At 37.3% G+C, this 19175-nt stretch overlaps 1 protein-coding gene across 4 annotated transcripts in view; it reads left to right on the top strand.

The window, feature by feature from the left end:
• Positions 1-14220, top strand: part of RAB30 (RAB30, member RAS oncogene family) — an 83720-nt gene extending 69500 nt beyond the window's left edge. For all 4 annotated transcript variants that reach the window (XM_086678444.1, XM_086678445.1, XM_086678446.1 and 1 more), the window contains 2 exons: positions 157-340; positions 5023-14220. In XM_086678444.1, the coding sequence (XP_086534570.1) occupies positions 157-340; positions 5023-5273 (435 nt within the window). In that variant the 3' untranslated portion in view covers positions 5274-14220. The remainder of the gene's footprint in view (positions 1-156; positions 341-5022) is intronic.
• The last annotated feature ends 4955 nt before the right edge of the window (positions 14221-19175 follow it).

Genomic DNA, 19175 nt, shown 5'->3' with positions numbered 1-19175 from the left:
ACCCAACACATTAAAAAAAAAAAAATGTGCATTTTTTTTTTTTAAGGGCAGAAAGCAACCATGAAGTTGAGTGACGTGTTTCCATTTCTAAACCAAAGCAAGGCAATACTTTCTTTTCTGCTTCTCCAACCTGATCTTTCTCTTACGTTTTTACAGCTTCAGATCTGGGACACAGCAGGTCAAGAGAGATTTCGGTCCATTACCCAGAGTTACTACCGAAGCGCCAATGCCTTGATCCTCACCTATGACATAACCTGTGAGGAATCCTTCCGTTGCCTTCCTGAGTGGCTGCGGGAGATAGAACAATATGCTAGCAACAAGGTCATCACTGTGCTAGTGGGTAAGTAAGGACTAATGAAGAGGGAAATTGGTTTGTGGCCATCAGAGAATTTATAATCACATAATACTTATGCCTGGTATCTTCCAGTAATATAGTCTACAGCTATATAATTCATGCAGTCAACATTCAGTTTCTCCTGAGGTTGAAGAGAAAATGAAATAGGTCATATCCCAAGGTGATGGTTTAGAAAAGTAAAGTAGAAAATATTGCTGATTGATTTTTCTGTCAATGAAGGCTCTAGGGAAGAAGGTGGACTGCCATGAGATTTATGTGGTCTGCTAAACATTAAAAAAAATCTAGTTACAAGATTGTGGAAACTGCTGGTCTAGAAGTAAAACATGTCTTGACAAAGAATTTGTTTTTAAAGCAATTGTTTATTGCCTAAAAAAATGGACTTTGGGTAATTTTTTCTCTTCTTACATTCATGCTGACTTGAAAAATTCTAATTTCAGAAAGAATCCACTAAAGGAAATTCTGCACTTTGTTTCATCTTGTAAGAGGGTAGAACCTGTTTAGCATGAGGGAAAAGCAGAAAACAACCCATGATTTTCTTTTGTGACAAATACACCCATTAGAAAAGGAATTGATGGTTAAAAACTCCTCTTGTGGTGATGAAAAATGTTAATAATATATGGCTGTTAAAATGTTTACTTCCTAAAAAGGAACATCACTATATATTCTAGCAAGACTTGAATTTTGGAAATCAGGGTAGAGAATCTCAGAAACATTGTTAAGTTACAAATTATGGTTAACAATAAGCTAAGTAAATACTTCTGTAAGCATTATAGCTAGCATACATGTGCCAGGAATCATATCAGAAAATTTATGCGTGATGATTCGTTATTTATATACAAGGAAACCAAGGCTCAGAAAGGTGAAGCTCTTTGCCTAGGGTTGCACAGCATGTAGGATCAACTTCAAACCCTGTATTTGTCCAGCTGTAATGTTCTGCTTTATAACAAATTGCTGGACTTTTCTTTCAGGCTGCTGGGTTAAGTATCCACCTGTCTATGAGCTAGTACTCTATGCCCATTCCTGAAAACCTTCTTGCACATTGGAGAATGTCTGTCATGAAGCACTTGAAAGCACCCGTCTCAGGACTTGGGCTTTCTTTCTATTTGACAGAAAGCCCTTGAGAACTTGAGCCAAAGCATTATTCCTTGGGATTCTGTCTAAAGAAATTAAATGGAAGTTTGATGGGAAATAATTAGTCCACTCAGTATGAAAGAGGCACTGGCTTAAAAAAACAAACAAACAAAAAACCTTTTTATTCTTGAAAATTTCAAACATAAGCAAAAGTAGAGAAAACAGTATAATGAACTCCCATGAACACATCTCAGCTTCAATGATTATCAACTTACGGTCAATCTTATCTGTTCCCCCTCTTTTCTGTCTGCCCTTCCCTTCAGATTATTTTGAAGCAAATTCCAGATCTTCTATTAATATATCTTTCATTAGTTCAATGAATATCTTTAAAAGATTTTTTGAGAAAGAGAACCTATCCACAATGCCGTTTTCACACCTAAAACATATTAACAGTTCTTGAATAGCATCAGAAATTTAGACAATGTTCAGATCTCCTTGATTGACTCCTACATTTAAAAAAAAAAAACTGTCCACATCAAAGATCCCAATAAGGCTCATATGTTCTAATTGATTTTTGTGTCTTTAAAAAAAAATTGTTTTATGTTCATTAAGTTTTGAAAGAGAGAGAGACAGAGCATAAGCAAGGGTGGGGTAGAGAGAGAGGGAGACACAGAATCTGAAGCAGGCTCCAGGCTATGAGCTGTCAGCACAGAGCCTGATGTGGGGTTCAAACTCACGAACCGCAAGGTCATGACCTGAACCGAAGTCAGACGTTCAACTAACTGAGCCACCCTGGCACCCCGATTTTTGTGTCTTTTAATTCTCCTTTTATATGTTAGTTATCCCTCCATTTTTCTGCCTTGGAATTTATTTGTTAAAGCATATGTTAATCCTCCAGAGTTTCCATGTCTGAATTTTGCTATTTCACCACTATAGTGTCATTTAACATGTTCCTCCATCACCTGTATTTCCTGCAGATCTGTAGGTAAATTTAGAGGCCTGATCAGATTCAAGTTTTTTTGTTTTTTTTTCTTAGCGAATATACTTCCTATTTGATATTCTGAGGTACAGTTCTCATAGGACAGCTAAGAAAAAAATTTGATTGTCTCTTTTTTATTTCCCAATTTTAAAATAATGAGTTGGTTCCCTATTATCTTCCAAAAGTCACTACGGAAATTTTATATTTTTAGTATTATTAGAGATTTAAATATATGCAGTATTTTCTAGGCTCTTGCAATTGTAATTATTGAAGGTCCAAATGTTCCAACTGTGGAGCTGCTTCAGATGGTCTCCTGAGTCCTTTTGACATGACCTCACTTGCTTTCTGGTTTAAGGGTTCCAGGCACAACCAGCGCATTTCCTTCCCCGGACCTGGAATTAGCCATTTTTTCAAGACACACATTTATTATTAATGGCAAATTATATTTAGAGGCCACAACCAAAGTGATAAGAATCTTCTGTACTAGTAGCTGGTCATTGTTTTTAGGCTTTTCAGTGGACAGAACTAATGTGTGTGTGTGTGTGTGTGTGTGTGTGTGTGTGTGTGTGTGTGTGTTGAATTCTATAGCACTCACAGGGGGTTGTCTCTTAGGCTCCACTAAGCACTTTTATTCACAAGACTACTATAGGCCATACTTGGCAGGACATTCATTTAGAAGGATTCAGAACAGGAAATAACAGCTTAATAGTAGGTCAGCATCAGGCATTACTCTTCAGTGGAAGTAATCCTCAATAGCAGTCCACATAGCTGTCCAGGGCCTTCCGGACAGTTCAGGTGAGGAAAAAGACTCATGTCAGGCACATGATGGGCCTGCCCTGGCCTAGAAGCCTCAACAGGAGCCAGTCTCTCTTGTAACAACTCTACAAACCTGACTTTCAGAGTCTCTTCAAGTGAGGAATCACCACACTACGGGAAGCCCAAAGTTGTGGTTTCCCACTAGATATGTATAATTCATATGTACAATTCCCAGGCCAGATGGAATTTGACCTGATGATAAAAGGTCACTTTTATCATAAGCTGTGTTGCCAGGTAACATGGTTGACATATCACTTTTGTCAGGTTTCCAGGAGAACAGAGGTAGAACATTTTTTAATGATAAAATCCATCATGAATTATTCACACTGATACTTGCATTTATAATTCAGGACTGTACAAATTTTACTTAACCTCATTAATCTTTTTTTAATTAAAAAAATTTAATGTTTATTTTTGAGAGAGAGACAGAGTACAAACAGGGGAGGGACAGAGAGAGAGGGAGACACAGAATCTGAAGCAGGCTCCAGGCTCTGAGCTATCAGCACAGAGCCTGATGCGGGGCTCAGACTCCCAAACCATTAGATCATGACATGAGCTGAAGTTGGATGCTTAATTGAGCCATCCAGGTGCCCCTTTAACCTCATTAATCTTATATCTCTTTTTCCTTTTTCCCATGCCCAAGTCACAGGACCATGACACCAACACAATTACTTATTTGCTTTATCCTCTAATACCCGTATAGCAGCCACAGAATAACAATACTCACACTACCACCGACAGGACGATTACTACAAGAGTTCAAGGGTTTTTCCTTCAACTCTTTTTGTCCTTAGGGTATATACCACTGAGGATACATGGTTAAAATACCAGAGAAATAGTTCCTCTCTGTGTGGTTACACCATTTCATGATAAACAGGTTCATTTGTTTCATATTGCTTTCCATTCTTAGGGATTGCTTTTTAAATTTAATTTTGTATTAATTATATAGTTTTAATTGTACAATTATGTGAAACATTTCTAAGATTCTGAAGTCAAATCTATTAGACAAAGTGTAGAGACATCTAGTTTCTATCCTTTCCTATCTCCCCAACTTTGCTCCTTTCATGAGTAACCATTATCTTTAAAATTAAAATGTTGGCTTATTCTAACATTAAAAAAAATAGGGGCGCCTGGGTGGCGCAGTCGGTTAAGCGTCCGACTTCAGCCAGGTCACGATCTCGCGGTCCGGGAGTTCGAGCCCCGCGTCGGGCTCTGGGCTGATGGCTCAGAGCCTGGAGCCTGTTTCCGATTCTGTGTCTCCCTCTCTCTCTGCCCCTCCCCCGTTCGTGCTCTGTCTCTCTCTGTCCCAAAAATAAATAAACGTTGAAAAAAAAAATTAAAAAAAAAATTAAATAAATTAAGTCTGTAAGTGTGCCCGTGTGTATTTTTTTTACATCCCTTTTGCTTAAGCAGTTGTATATTATATACCTTTTTTATACTTAGGAAAAAGTAGAACAGTATAGCAGGTATACGCTTAACAGTATATCCTAATGTCTCATTCCATGGCAGTATATAGAGATATTCCTCATTGCTTTCTACAGTGGCAAATAACTGCATTGTGTGCATGTGCCATACTTCATCAAGCCAGTGGCCAACTGGTGGTCATTTGCGTTTCCAGTTATTTGCCGTTACACACGACACTGATATTTTAAAATAAACATTCTGGTAATCACAGCCACATTTGCTCTGCTTTACTTGCCCATCTGTCTGATTTGACTTCAGATTTGAAATTACATTTTGATGCCTCTGAGCCTGTAAAAAGTCAAGTGATGGTTCCTTCTCTGATTTATCCCTGTTCCAGGCAATAAGATTGATCTGGCTGAAAGGAGAGAGGTCTCCCAGCAGAGAGCTGAAGAATTCTCAGAAGCTCAGGACATGTATTACCTGGAGACCTCGGCCAAGGAATCAGATAACGTGGAGAAACTATTCCTTGACTTAGCGTGCCGCCTCATCAGTGAAGCCAGGCAGAACACGCTTGTAAACAATGTATCCTCGCCCTTGCCTGGAGAAGGGAAAAGCATCAGCTATTTGACTTGTTGTAATTTCAACTGAAGGCTGATGCAAGGAGAAGCGAAAGGAATCAGCAGCTGCCCTGATGGGCCCTGAATTGCTGGGCAGATCTGGTGATGACTGTGGCTCCCGCTCTTAGACCCTCTGACTCCTGTGGGATCCAGGGCTTACACAGCATGGCAGGCCAAAGGCTTTGTCCACAGGCCAGCATTAGCAGAACATACAATGGTTTCACCCTTTCGCAGTCAGGAGTTGGAGCAAGGAGAAAATTGCGCTAGACGCTCCATGATCTGCAGAGCATGTTGCTTTTGTTCTTTTCAAAAAGCAAGTAAAAGCGCATTCCTGAACACAGTCCAGGGGGAAATGTACTGTAGGGACCCCTCCTGCACGTCAGTGGGTGCATGTGGGGGCTGTTCTTTAGGGCTTCTGGGGGCCCTGGTTTTCTTGTCTACCAGATAAACCAAAACTGGGAAGGCCAAGTACTGTCTTTGTGGTGCGTGTTGATGACTCCACGGAGACTTTGAAAAGTGTTATTTCTCTTGTCCACAGGCACTTTCAAGAACTTTGGGATGTAAAAATAAAACCTTTACCCCATGACCAACAGTAACAATCATTGGTTTAATAATATATACAAGCCCCATGACTCCTTCTGGTGCTAATGATTCTGCTCTTTCACAGACCAAACATTTTAGTACATTGATGTCCTTAAATGTATTATATTGAAATAAAAAAAAAAATAATAATAAGGGAAGTCCATGAATCAGCACTCTTTCTCAAAGTCTCCTTACTACCTTTTCTAGGGTAGATTTGTTGGAAAATAAAATACTATTCCTTTCATGTTCTTTCCCCTCGAAATCTCTACCATTTTATTCTTCTCTTCTCCCATCTTTCCTGCCCTTTAAGTAAATGAAAACACTAGAAAAATGAAAAAAAAATGGTTGATGATATTCTAATAAAAAAGACTATCTCTAAGACATTATGAGTAGTATGAGAAAACAGACCAGATCTGACCAAAATACTGTGGATTAATGGACTGCAATGCAGAGTTCTAAGCAGAGCACAGTCCTTGATAGCAGGTGACATCTTTTACTTCCTGGTACTATCCATCTTGGACAGACCAAGGCTTAGAATTTTGTACATGTTTTTAGTATGATAAGTGACAATAGCAACAGATGAAAAGTCTCATGAACCATTTTTGTATTGTCAAGAACCTTCGACAGATTCTGCTTGTGGAAGCAGGTGGAGCTGTCTTTTGTCACCTCCTTCATGTAGTGATGTTACTCTCAGACTCACGACCATACGTTCTATCTTATTTCCTTTCCTCTGCCTTTCTTTCCTGGTCTTCTCCTCCTTTCCTCTTTTCCTCTCTCCCTTCATATGCATGTGTTACTGCAAATCTCCAATTCAAATGGAGGTGTATATGCCTTTACTTAGCCAATTTTAAAACAAGACTCAAAGTGGAAGATGTGCTGCTGAATATGTGTTACTAATTTCTTTAGTGCCATACTTTGATGCCTTCCAATTTGTTCACCGATATAAATGCAAATTGGGGAAATAATTAAACCTGTATGCTGTTGATGCTGTCAGATGTTTCTATAGCTTGCTGCTTAGCATCACTGAGGGCTGAGGAATGGGATAAGGATATGATATGCAATTCTGCTGTTGTTGTCGATGGTGGCAATCTCGGTCCTGATATGTTGATATTTGAAAGCTATTTAATTTTAAAGAAATGAGACACGTGGAGACATGATGTTGATAAAGCATTTCCAGCATTTCTCCAGCAGATTTCAGAGTGACTCATCTTTTGTATAGAGATTATATACATTGTTTAAGGGGTTGATACCTTTGGTTGGCCTCACTGTGTTTGTCCTGGTCCTCTGCATGACAGAAGGAGATCTCAGAAGTTTAAATTGCTTTTATTTTGAATCTGTGTCTACAGGAAAGAAAAATCATTTTAATAAACACCAACCAAAATCAGTGATAATTGTTGCTTTTCCCTCCCCATTTCTCCACTAAGCCAGCAACAATAAAAGTATTCAGAAAACAAGCTGATCAAAGTGGGCAGAAGAACTTCTCTTTTTAAACTGTGAGGAAGTATCCCTAAGTGTAGATTTATTGTCTTTCATTTAGGGCAAAAATCTAATTAATATCCCACATCATGACCCCACCTTAGCAGCAAGTGTGTTGAAACTGAAGCTGCTTTGAGAACTCAGATAGGACTTTGTTAGATTGGGCAAATTTGGTCATAAAACAACAGTTTCTAGGGCTACTTTTGCATCTGAAATTCTTCTTCCTTAGGGCTCAGTATTCTCTGTCCACCCGTGGCCATACTCATAAATAAGGGGATTAGAAAGTTCTGCTCTTGGGCCTTTCCTTCCCTGTTACTTCTCCTAGCCTTTCCGTATCTTACAGTCACCCATCCATGGCCCATAGTGGAGATGCATGAGAATTTGAAGCTTTTCTCCATGCCCCGACCCCTAGTTGTGTGAAGGCCTTATGGACACTTGCTCACTGACACATTTCAAGTTTGAGAACAATCCCTGACAATATTGTAGGTGCTCAATAAAAGCTGAATGAAGACTTTGTGCCAAGTGGAGCTTTGCCAGTGAAATAGAAATTTCTCAAATAGAACTTGAGAAAGGGTCGTAATGAAACGTGGTTATCTTAACCTAGACCAAGACCTAAACTTACTGGTTTGCTTACTAGTTGTTATTGCCATGGCAACATTTGCTAAGATGAGCCTTCTTAAATAAAAATGAATTCTTATTTAATGGTGGATGAAAGAAAGAGTGCTTTCTCATTAATTTAGTTTGGCTTGGTCTGACTCACACTACCAGAGTCCGTGTCCACTTGCATTTTTGCTGTAATCTTTTTCTTCTTTTAATAAAGTTACTAAATATATGGCAAAACTTTTTTTCAATTTCCAGTGAAAACACATCATATTCATGTTATGGAGTCAGGTTTGGGAAAATCTGAAATCTAAAAGCTTGCTGATATTAATGATATTTTATATGGCTTTCTATAGGCTGCATCCTCAAAGGATTTTGTGTTTTTTCCTTTACCTACATAAGGCTTTTTATTTCTTTATATGCTTTTATTATTTCTAATGTATTAATATTTAATATTGATTTTGCGGGGCCACTTATCCTTTCTGTGGATTAGAGTAGGCCATTAGCTCTCCTGGCCTTTCTTTTTTCCTGTCTTTTCTAGTCATTTCATGTTACTATCTCTTCCTGAGTAAAGCAGCAAGAATAGAACTAGAAATGAAAGTCAAATGGATTGATTTGACAGTGTGTCAATTTCTGAAAGAAACATGAAAACCACTGGCCAAAATAATATATCTGAGTTAAGGTTATTTATTTTAAGCAATTTAGATTTGTTGGAGAGAGGAGGCAGAATCTGACAGAGGACTGGATTCTATTTGTGAATGTATACCTTTGGAGGACACTGGTGACTTCCAGGGTTAGGTCAATGATTTGTCTCATTTACCTTCTTGGCTATTCCACAAGCCTTCCAGATTAAGCATCAAATTTCAGCTAATGAATCATTCTGAATAGATACCAGTTGCAAGTGATTTTGAATTGCTCTTCTGACTAAAGTGAAAACATCTTTTTTTAATAAACTAAGCCACATAAGATATCATCTTGTAACCAGAAAAAAAACCCTTTCATTTTCTCCCCCCACATATCAAACCAATGGCTTTAAAGATAGACATTTTCTGTTTCTTAATCCTGCAAAACTTGTTACCTTTCATAGCTGTTAGTACTTTAGGGAATACTGCTCTATTAGCTTCTGGAAGAGCTCTTCTAGGGTTTGCCCTTTGTTTTCTTTAGAATTTTTTTTTTTTTTTAACTCCAACTGGTTCCTTACTCTCCTCAACGATGGTCCTGACAGATGTGTTTTAATGCAACTATAATACTTTTGAGACTTAACTAAAAATTCAAAAACAGTAAAAAGACATGTTTATCTCATCGTTCAGACAAACAGTACTCCACATAAGCAATCAGGTTGAACACTAATTTTGGGATAAGAGAAAGATGTGCTTTCTTTTCTTTTTTCTTTTCAAATTTAATTTCTGTCCCATGAGTGTATTTGTGTTTAAAAGGAAAGCTGCCTTCCCTTACATTCGTCACACTATGTAGAAAGCACACTGAATTAAGAAATTATCATCCCTTCAAACAATTAATACAGTGATGTTAGAACAAGAGAGATGACGGTTCATCTTTCCTAAGTCTATTTATTACATTGGAATGCTACAATCATTTTTGAGAGCTATACTTTGAAATTAAAAACAAATTGAGGCATAACAAAGATGGTGAAGGAATTTAAAATTTAAGACATTTGAAGAATATTTGAAGGATTTTTGGAAATTTAGCCTGGAAAAGAGAGGAATACGGTTAGTGAATTAGAGCAAGACTCTGGTTCAGAGGGGTAGAATGAGGCCTACTGATTAAGAGCCATAGGACCACAGATTTGGGCTCTATGTCAGGGAGAACTTTCTCAAAAAGATGGTTGACCATGAAAGGCACTGCCTTAGGTAATAGTATCTGTCAAGCAGAGGCTAGATAAGAACTTGGTGAAGATGATGTGGAAAGGATCTCAGCATTAGTTGGAGGTTGGACTAGATGACTTATTAACTTATTAACATAATTCTATGTTCTAGCACTTTGTCTTTCATATCATGTTCAGTTAAGTATCTTTTGACCCACAGCTAATGATTTTTTTTTAAAGGCTTTGCTGTTCTGCCAGTCCGGGAAGGAGGTTGGTTACATGTTGTTAAGCTAAAAGACTGGCTTGTCGTTGTGCTCGAGGGATTGCTTTGTCAGTCCATTCACTCATGTTCAGTTGAAATCACAAACTGGTTCTTGAGTTAAAAAGAAGAAAAGGTATTTTTTTAATAGAAGTTACATGAAATCAGGAAAATTAAGTTTTTGTCACTTGCCAAACATAGGCCATGTTCAATTTAGTGAATAACTGGTATCCAGGATTTCAAGCCAGTCCTTTTTAAAGCAGAACAGAATCTTCAGTTAAAGATCCCATAAACATACCAATGTGAAGTTTTGCAGCTTCCATTAGAGATGGGCTGGTATGTTACTGGCATAAAGCAGACCCTAAGATCTATTTTGGCAAAATCTCAGATGACATTTGGTTAGTTGGCTTGATTTTCTTGAAAAAGCATGATCTGCAAATTATTTTATTTTAATAGAACCAAGGCCAAATTACTTCAGGTAGGAAAAGTAACAAAACATGGGTTTTCAAAAATCAGAGATAACCATAAGCAACATTTGCTAATAAAGCCCATGACCAAATGATTCCACCTGCAAAATAACTTGCATCCCTGTTAGGTTGATAGATAGCTTTTCATTAGTGTTTATAACGTCATTGGTCTTGCATCAGTATGGTGAGAAACACATGAGTTTGGGTGCGACTTTCCTTGACTCCTTTAAATAAGAGGTCAGAGCCCAAAAGCTAGCTACCTCTTTAATTGACTTACTGAGGTACCTGAGACAAATTTTTACTTTCCTACTGAATTAGAGCAGAATTTTTAGGGATGTTGTGCTCTAGTTCCTGATGGATTCTTTGGTAGGTTGTAATTTTAACATTGCAGAGAGTGATGTAGAGAGGTGTGTAGAAGGGGGAACACCGGGTTAGGTATGAGGAGTCCTAGTACTGCCATGAATTAGCTGTAACTTTATGCAAAGCACAATCTCTTGAGCATCAGTTTCGTCATCTATGAGAAGACTCATAATACCTGTCAGGATTATTGTGAAAATTAGATAAGATAAATTGAAAGGACAATGCTCAGTAAACAGTAAGCACTCATAAATTCTTTTCTCCTTGATTAAAGGCAGACTTGGATGGTCTGATAAAAGTATAAATCCTTATGGGAAAACAAAGAACCGTTTTTAACTTCAAAGAAAAGAGCATCATTTCTGAAAGGGCATTAAAAGGAAGTCACTTATTTGATCTATCTTTCTGCCTTTGGGCATTACTGTTACCCAAGAGTCTCTTTATTTCTTTACACACTTCAGGAAAGGTATTCTCTCTCTCTTTTCCAACAGGCAGTTAGTTCCAAGGTTGCAAACTCCTCATAATCAGGAAACTTAACATTATTACTGAAATACCTCACAGTGCAATTTGAACCTCTTTCTTCTTGATCCCATTCTCCATGGGAAGAAAAATGGGTTTATCCTATCATCTTTTTAAGGGACTGTGTTTGCCATGCGTTATTGCCCTTTGCCTCATTTTTTTCCCTTTAATGACAGTCAGAAAAAGCTCATTAAGGTGATAATCATTATTCCCTTGGGGAATGTCAGGCTAGGTATTTATACTCTCTTAGTTTCTTATTAGTGTCAGATTTAGATCGTAATCTTAGTGTTGATTAACTCTTCAATTATCCACGTAGTTTTCTTCCTTATATACTTGATAACAAAGTGTGCTTCTGAAGAATTATTCTGGTTGTGTGACTCTTATTTCCTTGTCTTGGTAAAAATGGAGTTATCAATCCTAGTTTGTCATCTACTTTTAGAATTTAATTTCATAGATGACATGTATTTGGTGGACAGAATTACCAACACCCAAATTTAGCAGGGTTTCTTAACCTTTCTACATGTGCACTGTACTCTGAAATAAAAATTGGAGTACCAAATGCCTAATAAAGCAAAAATTCATGTATAGAATAATAAAAGATAAGAATCTGGTCTGTAAGATAATTTATCACTAGTTAGTTGAATGGTCCACAGCTTTGTTTAAAGTTACACAGTTATGCCTGGATTAAATAACAATAGCAAAACTTGATAAGCCCTCTGAAAAACAGCTGCTAACCATATTGCTTTCTGGAATGTAATTATTAGGAATATTCTCTTATCCTATACAATTGCAGAATGCTAGTGGAACTTTCTTGTAGGCTGTTTGACAATGAATGTCAATTGATTTATTAAAAAAATTTTTTTAATCCCCTTATTCCTTTAAGGCATGTTGGGGCTTTCATGTTCCTTTGTTGAAAATTTCAAATGACTGGAATGCTGGCTTCTAATTTCTGCTCACTGAAGTGTCCTCTAGACATACCAGATGGCTGGAGCTCCTTTGATGATATGTAAGGGAGCTACATAAATGTATTTATGTAAATACACTTACATAAATGTGTGTGAGTAAAGTTGCTGTTTTCAGCAAAACACACACACACACACACACACACACACCCCTCCAGAAACACCTCTGCTTAAAATTTCAAATAATAAAGGATTAAGAAGAGATTTCTGATCATCTAAAGGGAAAAAGTTGTGCCCCATATATATTGTTACATATACCTTAATGCATGACTTTTAGTGTAGGGATGAAATAAAATGCAAAATATATCATTATGGAGGTCTTCTCAGCAGCTAGTTAAAATATTTAGAGAAGCTGTTTTATGAAGACTTAGAGAACCCCTGATTTCCCCTCTTGTCCTATCTCTTTCCATTAAAACATGGATCTTTAACATACACATAATTTTAACAAACATGTTAATTATCAAATCTTATGAACTCAGTTATTAATATTTGGCTGTTGGTTTTAAGCATAGGCTTTCAGTAATATCTGAATACACCAGTATATAAAATCTAACCATCTGCTTCTATACAGGCATAATACTTGATTTGAAATGTTAATATGCAGATAATAACAGTACACTGTATTGTCCTATGTGTACATGTATTTTGTTTAATGAAAACTCTGTTAGAAATATAAGCCCACAATGACCTGAGTGCACTTAGCTGAAGTGCACCTCTGTAGAAAGGTGATTGCATGAAAACTTCAATTAGCATTAAAAAGAGGGGATAGGGAACAGGAATGTGAACAAAAAATTTTAATGAAGTTGCATCCCTCTTTTTAAAATTAAAATATAATCCACATACAATTCATGCCTTTAAGTGTTCACTTTGGTATTTTTTAGTATTTTCACAAAGTTGTACAACACTCACCACTATCTAACTCTTGACTATTTACATCATCCCAAATGAAAAACTCTGTACTCATTACCAATCAATCTTTTCCTGTACCTACCACCCCTCCCAGCATCTGGTAACCACTAATCTACTTTCTGTTTCTCTAGATTTGCCTGTCTTGGACATTTCGTATAATTACACAATATGTGTTTTTTTTGTGTCTGACTTCTTTCACTTAACATAATGTTTTCAAGTTTCATGTAGCATGAATCAATACATTCTTTTTATGATTAAATAATATTCTATCGTATGTATATTCCTCAATTTATTTGTCCATTCATCAGTTGCTGAGCATTTGGGTTGTTTCCATTTGGGATTATTATAAACAATGCTGCTATGAACATTTGTGCACAAGTTTTCCATGTGGGTATACATTTTCATGTCTCTCTTAAAAGCAGTAGTCTAGCAAATCAAGTCATTTGTGTTCCTTAAGCAGAACCTCTTAAAATCCCACTTGGAGATGCAACTTACAATCTTAGGTCAATTGGTCAATTAGGAGATCCCTGAATAATGGCTAACTTCCCAATATGTCCATAGGAATCTTTCAGTGAGCCTATCATTTATATACGGTAATCAATTTCATGAAGACTGTTTCAGTCTTGTAGAAATTGTCATTGCACAGAATGAATTTATAAAGTCCTCTGCATTGTTTTAAGGGACAGCTACAAACCATGTTGGAGAGGAGTACTCACTCAATCTTCTAGGATTCAATGAAGGAGCACTTTTAATATACAATTTCCTTTACATATTGAGTGTCTTTAAAGTTTGGATTTTCCTTCTTGAAAAAAGATTGTCAAATCGCCAAACCATCTGACTGTCCATTGTAGCTTAAGTTTTTATTATTAAGAAATAATTCATACTGAGAGTAAAAGTAAAAAGAATGTATTTTGTGTGCAAAGGATGAATGTATTAATAACTTTTTATTTGTATAAATTTTTTAAAAGATGAATGGAAATTGCTTTCTCATGTACTTGTATATAAATAAACATTTCCTGTTGCCCATATGTGGAGTATAATATGCCATCAAAGCATGTAGAAGTTAATAAGCTTTTTAAGTATACCAGTGTCCTTCAGCATGACATGGAAACTGCTCTGGATTTGGGCACTTGAGTTTGTTTATTCTCTAACTGCCTAACCTTGGACAAATTATTTAACATTTTGCACCATAGATTTCTTCTCTGTAAAATAAGGGGCTAGATTAAATAATCTTTAAGTCCTTCCACTTATAATACTAAATAAGACTATATTCAGGGTATGAAAATTATTTGCTAATTGTTTCTAATGGTGAGAAAGATGCTTTATTGGATGGTATCCTGGAAAGAGTATTACACTGAGAATCAGAAGACATAAATTCTAGTCCCAACTCTGACACTGATGAGCTGTGTGACTTTGGACTAATCATTTAATTTCAAGCCTTGATTTTCTCAAATACTAACTACACACTAGATTAGATATCTTTAAGTTCCCTTCCATCTAAAACACACTATATGGTTCTGTATTCTTTAGACATATCACTTGAGATCTTACCCTTCACAATTAGGAATGAAACTACATACTCATCACTAGAAAGGCATTCATTTATTCACCCATTCATTTATTCACAATTTACTAGCATATGCTATAAGGCAGGTGCAGGAATCCCTCCCCTACCTCTACTCCAAGAGTCGGATTTGTTCTTTTTCTTGAAATTCATCCCCTTTCCAATCCTTTCCTCTTATTCTCTGCATTGGGACATGCACTTGAGAAATCAGTGTCTTGGATTAAGAGTGAGTACATGGGTCATGGAACATGCTAGGTAGGGTTAACGGAATGATAAAAGAATCAAAAATTTGGGCTCCCTGACATGGTGTTCTTTAGTTACTAGATCATAGGCAGTATGATTATTTGACATGATCATTTAGCATTTATAAAGTATTGGGTTTTAAAAAATCATTTACTATAAATTCATGTTATTGTCTAATTATAGCTTTTCTACAGTTGGTATGAAACTCTTATTTTTGCTATTTTAGCACCTTCATTAAAAGGATGTTTTGTTGAATTTCTCTTCTGCATTTATACATTCTGTGGTTTTAAGTGTTCTATTATTAATATTAACTTGCACCACAAAAAATTTGTTTTTGTAGGTCAAAACCAGTCAGATAATTTCTTATCATTCTAATATGACCTAGTATGCTGTAAGCTGCAAAGACTGAGATGCAAATACCACTAGCCAGTGAAGAAATGGTTTCTTACGTATTTTCATTCTATTTTTTTTTCCCCACTAAGGAAATTTGGACAAGTTATTTCACTTTGAACATTGATTTTTCCATTAGTTAAATGGGATACATTGCAAACTTGAATAGAATTTTTAAATACTTATTTATGCATGTACAAATATTTACAGATCATTGGAAGAAAAGTATGAATGTGATTTATTCCCCAAATAGCTTATGTTTAGATCACTGTACTTCTCATTTGGGCAATGTAATGCTTCAGATACACAATTCCTTGGCAAGCTGGAAATCAGTGTTTTAAAAAATTTTGAGGATAACTATCCTCAGTTGACTCAATTATTCCACATCTGCTAACCGGCAGACTATACCTCATATAAGCTATGTATATGCCCCAAAACACATCTGCAGCTGAGATGAAACTGGGAGCTATGTTTAAACCACAGTCATGTGCCTGTGCTTTTGTCCAGGTGCTCACCTCGGAATATTTTAAGAACTAAAATATCTTATTTCCATTCCTTGCAGGAAACCACATGTTAGTAACATTAAGACATCATATCTAAATTTTCATACCTGGAATTTATTCAGGTTCCTAAAGAAGAGTTACATTTTCACATTTAGATAAAAATAAGCTTGAAGAAACAGGCTGGTCTTTCTGACTTTGATCTCAAGAGATGAAACCACAAGAACTAACAACTGTATGTGGCCTAACATTCTACAAAGTTTGTTGATGTTTACATTCACATTTAATCCTCATTGTAACCTTGTGAAGTGCTTTCAGCAGTTGAAGTAGAAAGTACACAAGTTTTGATGGAAGACAAAGATTAAGACATGCTTTGAACATGGAAAGCATTCCAAACAAAAGGAATGAAGAGTAAAAAGGCTTTAGGTCAAGATATCTGTATTACTTTGGGCCAATTAGCCTTTTTAATGTTGCTTTCCTCGTTATAAAATGAGGATCTCAATGTTGATAGCCTTCAGTTATCTGTCAAGCACCTACTGGGTGCCAAGAAGTGTTCTAGTCACTGAAACTATAGCAGTGAACTATAAAAACTTACTCTAATGGAAATTATAGCATAGGAAGAATAGAAAAGAAATACATAGTAATATAAGATGGTGATAATTACTGTGAAGAAAATAAACATTTTTTTTAAAAAGGGCCAATAATAGAACACTGACAGGCACCATCTTTTTTATTTTTATTTTTTATTTATTTATTTTTTTTTTCAACATTTATTTATTTTTGGGACAGAGAGAGACAGAGCATGAACGGGGGAGGGGCAGAGAGAGAGGGAGACACAGAATCAGAAACAGGCTCCAGGCTCTGAGCCATCAGCCCAGAACCTGACGCGGGGCTCGAACTCACGGACCGCGAGATCGTGACCTGGCTGAAGTCGGACGCTTAACCGACTGCGCCACCCAGGCGCCCCAGGCACCATCTTTTTTAAAATGCAGGCAAATAAAAGGGTAGTCAAAGACATAAGGGGAGATGATCAGACAATACTTCTGAGACTTGAGTATGCAGGGATCCTGCTCCAGCACACATGCTTCCGGGAGACTGGTACTTTAGAGTGCCTTCAAGATTTTCTAAGTTCTCCAGTTTCTGGGACTAAGCAAGGCACCCTGAGTCTGGATCTGGTCCCACATGGGATCTGGTTGCTGGAAGTACCTCCCTTGGAATTTTCTAAGTTTCACTTAGTGCCTGGGATAAGTACCATTTCTCCCCTTTCAGGTACTCTCCAACCCCCTAACTCATGCTGGGTGTGCAGCAAATGCTCACAGGAGCTCTGGGTCTTGCACCTATGGCATCGCCCTGGGTCTGAAGAAATATTTCATTCACATGGCAGTATGTGATTGGGCTGCAGGAATGGTGCTTTGTTTAGGTGACTCTCCTATTGAACAAATTCCAGGTTCGGGGCTACCAAATGTCACCACTGACCTGTGGGATTGAGTTGTGTGTGTGGGCTTGTGCATGGGCTCTCATTGTTTTAGCTATGGTGCTGCCTCTGGTCTGTAGACGCCAGGCTTGTGAGGTGGTGGCAGTTGTTCTTTACCGTTTACGTCCTGCCACTGGCACTAAGGAGGTCCCCTACCCTTTTGCAGGTTTTGTACCTTGTGCCAGGCCAGGCCCTTCTCATCTGAGGCCTTTTATGACTATTGCTCCACAATGCCAATTGTCCCTTCTAACCAATGTCCTCCTTTCAATTGATATTGACATTGTGGTGTCAATAAGTTTGGACTTAAGCCATGCCGATGGAGAAATGGACATTCCTTGTACAAATGAAACCCCTCTTCCTGTTCCATCTCTGGGACTCTTGTCTATTCTTCCTGGGTGTGGCCAGAGATCACAGCCTAGGAATGCAATTACAGCCTAAAAAGTTCAAGAAAAGACATTGTGAGAATATGTGTTCTGTGTTTATGCTACAAAAGTCCAAATGATAAATACAATATGACCATAAAATGAAATATTATTCATTTTCCTGCATATTCTGGGTAAGGCTTGCATTTTTGGTAATCATCAATGAAACACAGCAACAACCTTTGATAGTCACTGGAAGCCAGTATTCAGTGGCACAATGGGTGCAGCATCCTAAGTAATGATGTAATGAGCATTAAAAAAATGGTATTAGGGAGCTCTAGAGGGAAGATCCATATAGTTCAATACAAACAGGTTCTTAAGAGCCATAGCATTGTGAGTAACTGCACTACCATTCTTTTATTGCAGTTGGGAGATACATTATAAAGAATCTTTATGTGCACTGATTGAACAATAAGCGTGTACCTTTTCTATTCAGTGTTCTAAATCTTTATTGACAAACCACATTACCTTATGTGGGCCCATGAATTTCATAATACATTTTAAAATCAAACTGTTTATAGACAAGGGCCCTGCAAAAAAAGATCTGCCCTGGAGGTAGCCCCAATCAAAGAGGAGCAGAAACTAGGCAAAACCAGAAACGATGAGAAATGGTAACTTGGAAAAGGGGGAAATGCAGAGATCACATAAAATAAGAAATGACAAGTCTGGGGCACCTGGGTGGCTCTGACGGTTGAGTGTCTGACACTCACTGCTTTGGGATTCTCAAAAAACAAAACAAAACAAAACAAAACAAAAGACAAATCCATTGGATTTGGAAGAGACAGATTGCAGCAGGTTGAACAGTGAGTGGTGAGAAAGTTGACCGTGACCATTTTTTTTTTTTAAACATTTATTCATTTTTGAGAGTGACAGAGACAGAGCATGAGCAGGAGAGGGGCAGAGAGAATTGGAGACACAGAATCCGAAGCAGGCTCCAGACTCAGAACTGTCAGCACAGGGCCCAACACAGGGCTTGAACTCTCGGACCACAAGATCATAACCTGAGCCCGTCGGACGCTTAACCGACCCAGGCGCCCTGACCCTATTTTTTAAAGGACCCTGGTTATGAACAACAGTACTTAGCAGGGAGGTAGCAAGGACTATTATAGCAAGAATATCAAAAAGAATAATGAGTGCAATTGAGTAGTAAAAGTACTTTTACAAAAGTGAGATCTGGTAGGCACAACTGAACCAAGCAATCTAATTTAGCATCACCAATAGACAGCTTGACATTGTCTCTTAATGAGAATTCAATATGAAGTACATAATATAACCCATGAAGTGTCTCTGCCAAAACCCTGAATCTAATCAAGTCTTCAGGACTTTTTTACAGGAAATAGTGGGGGACATAGAAATAAGGTACCGTTACTATAAAGAAGCAAACATACAA

The sequence above is a fragment of the Puma concolor genome, chromosome D1 (genome assembly GCF_028749965.1).
Source record: "Puma concolor isolate L17-30 chromosome D1, mPumCon1.1.hap2, whole genome shotgun sequence".
NCBI classification, from domain to species: Eukaryota; Metazoa; Chordata; class Mammalia; order Carnivora; family Felidae; genus Puma; species Puma concolor.
Note: the sequence above shows the minus strand (reverse complement) of the source record. Positions and strands in the feature narration are given on the sequence as shown.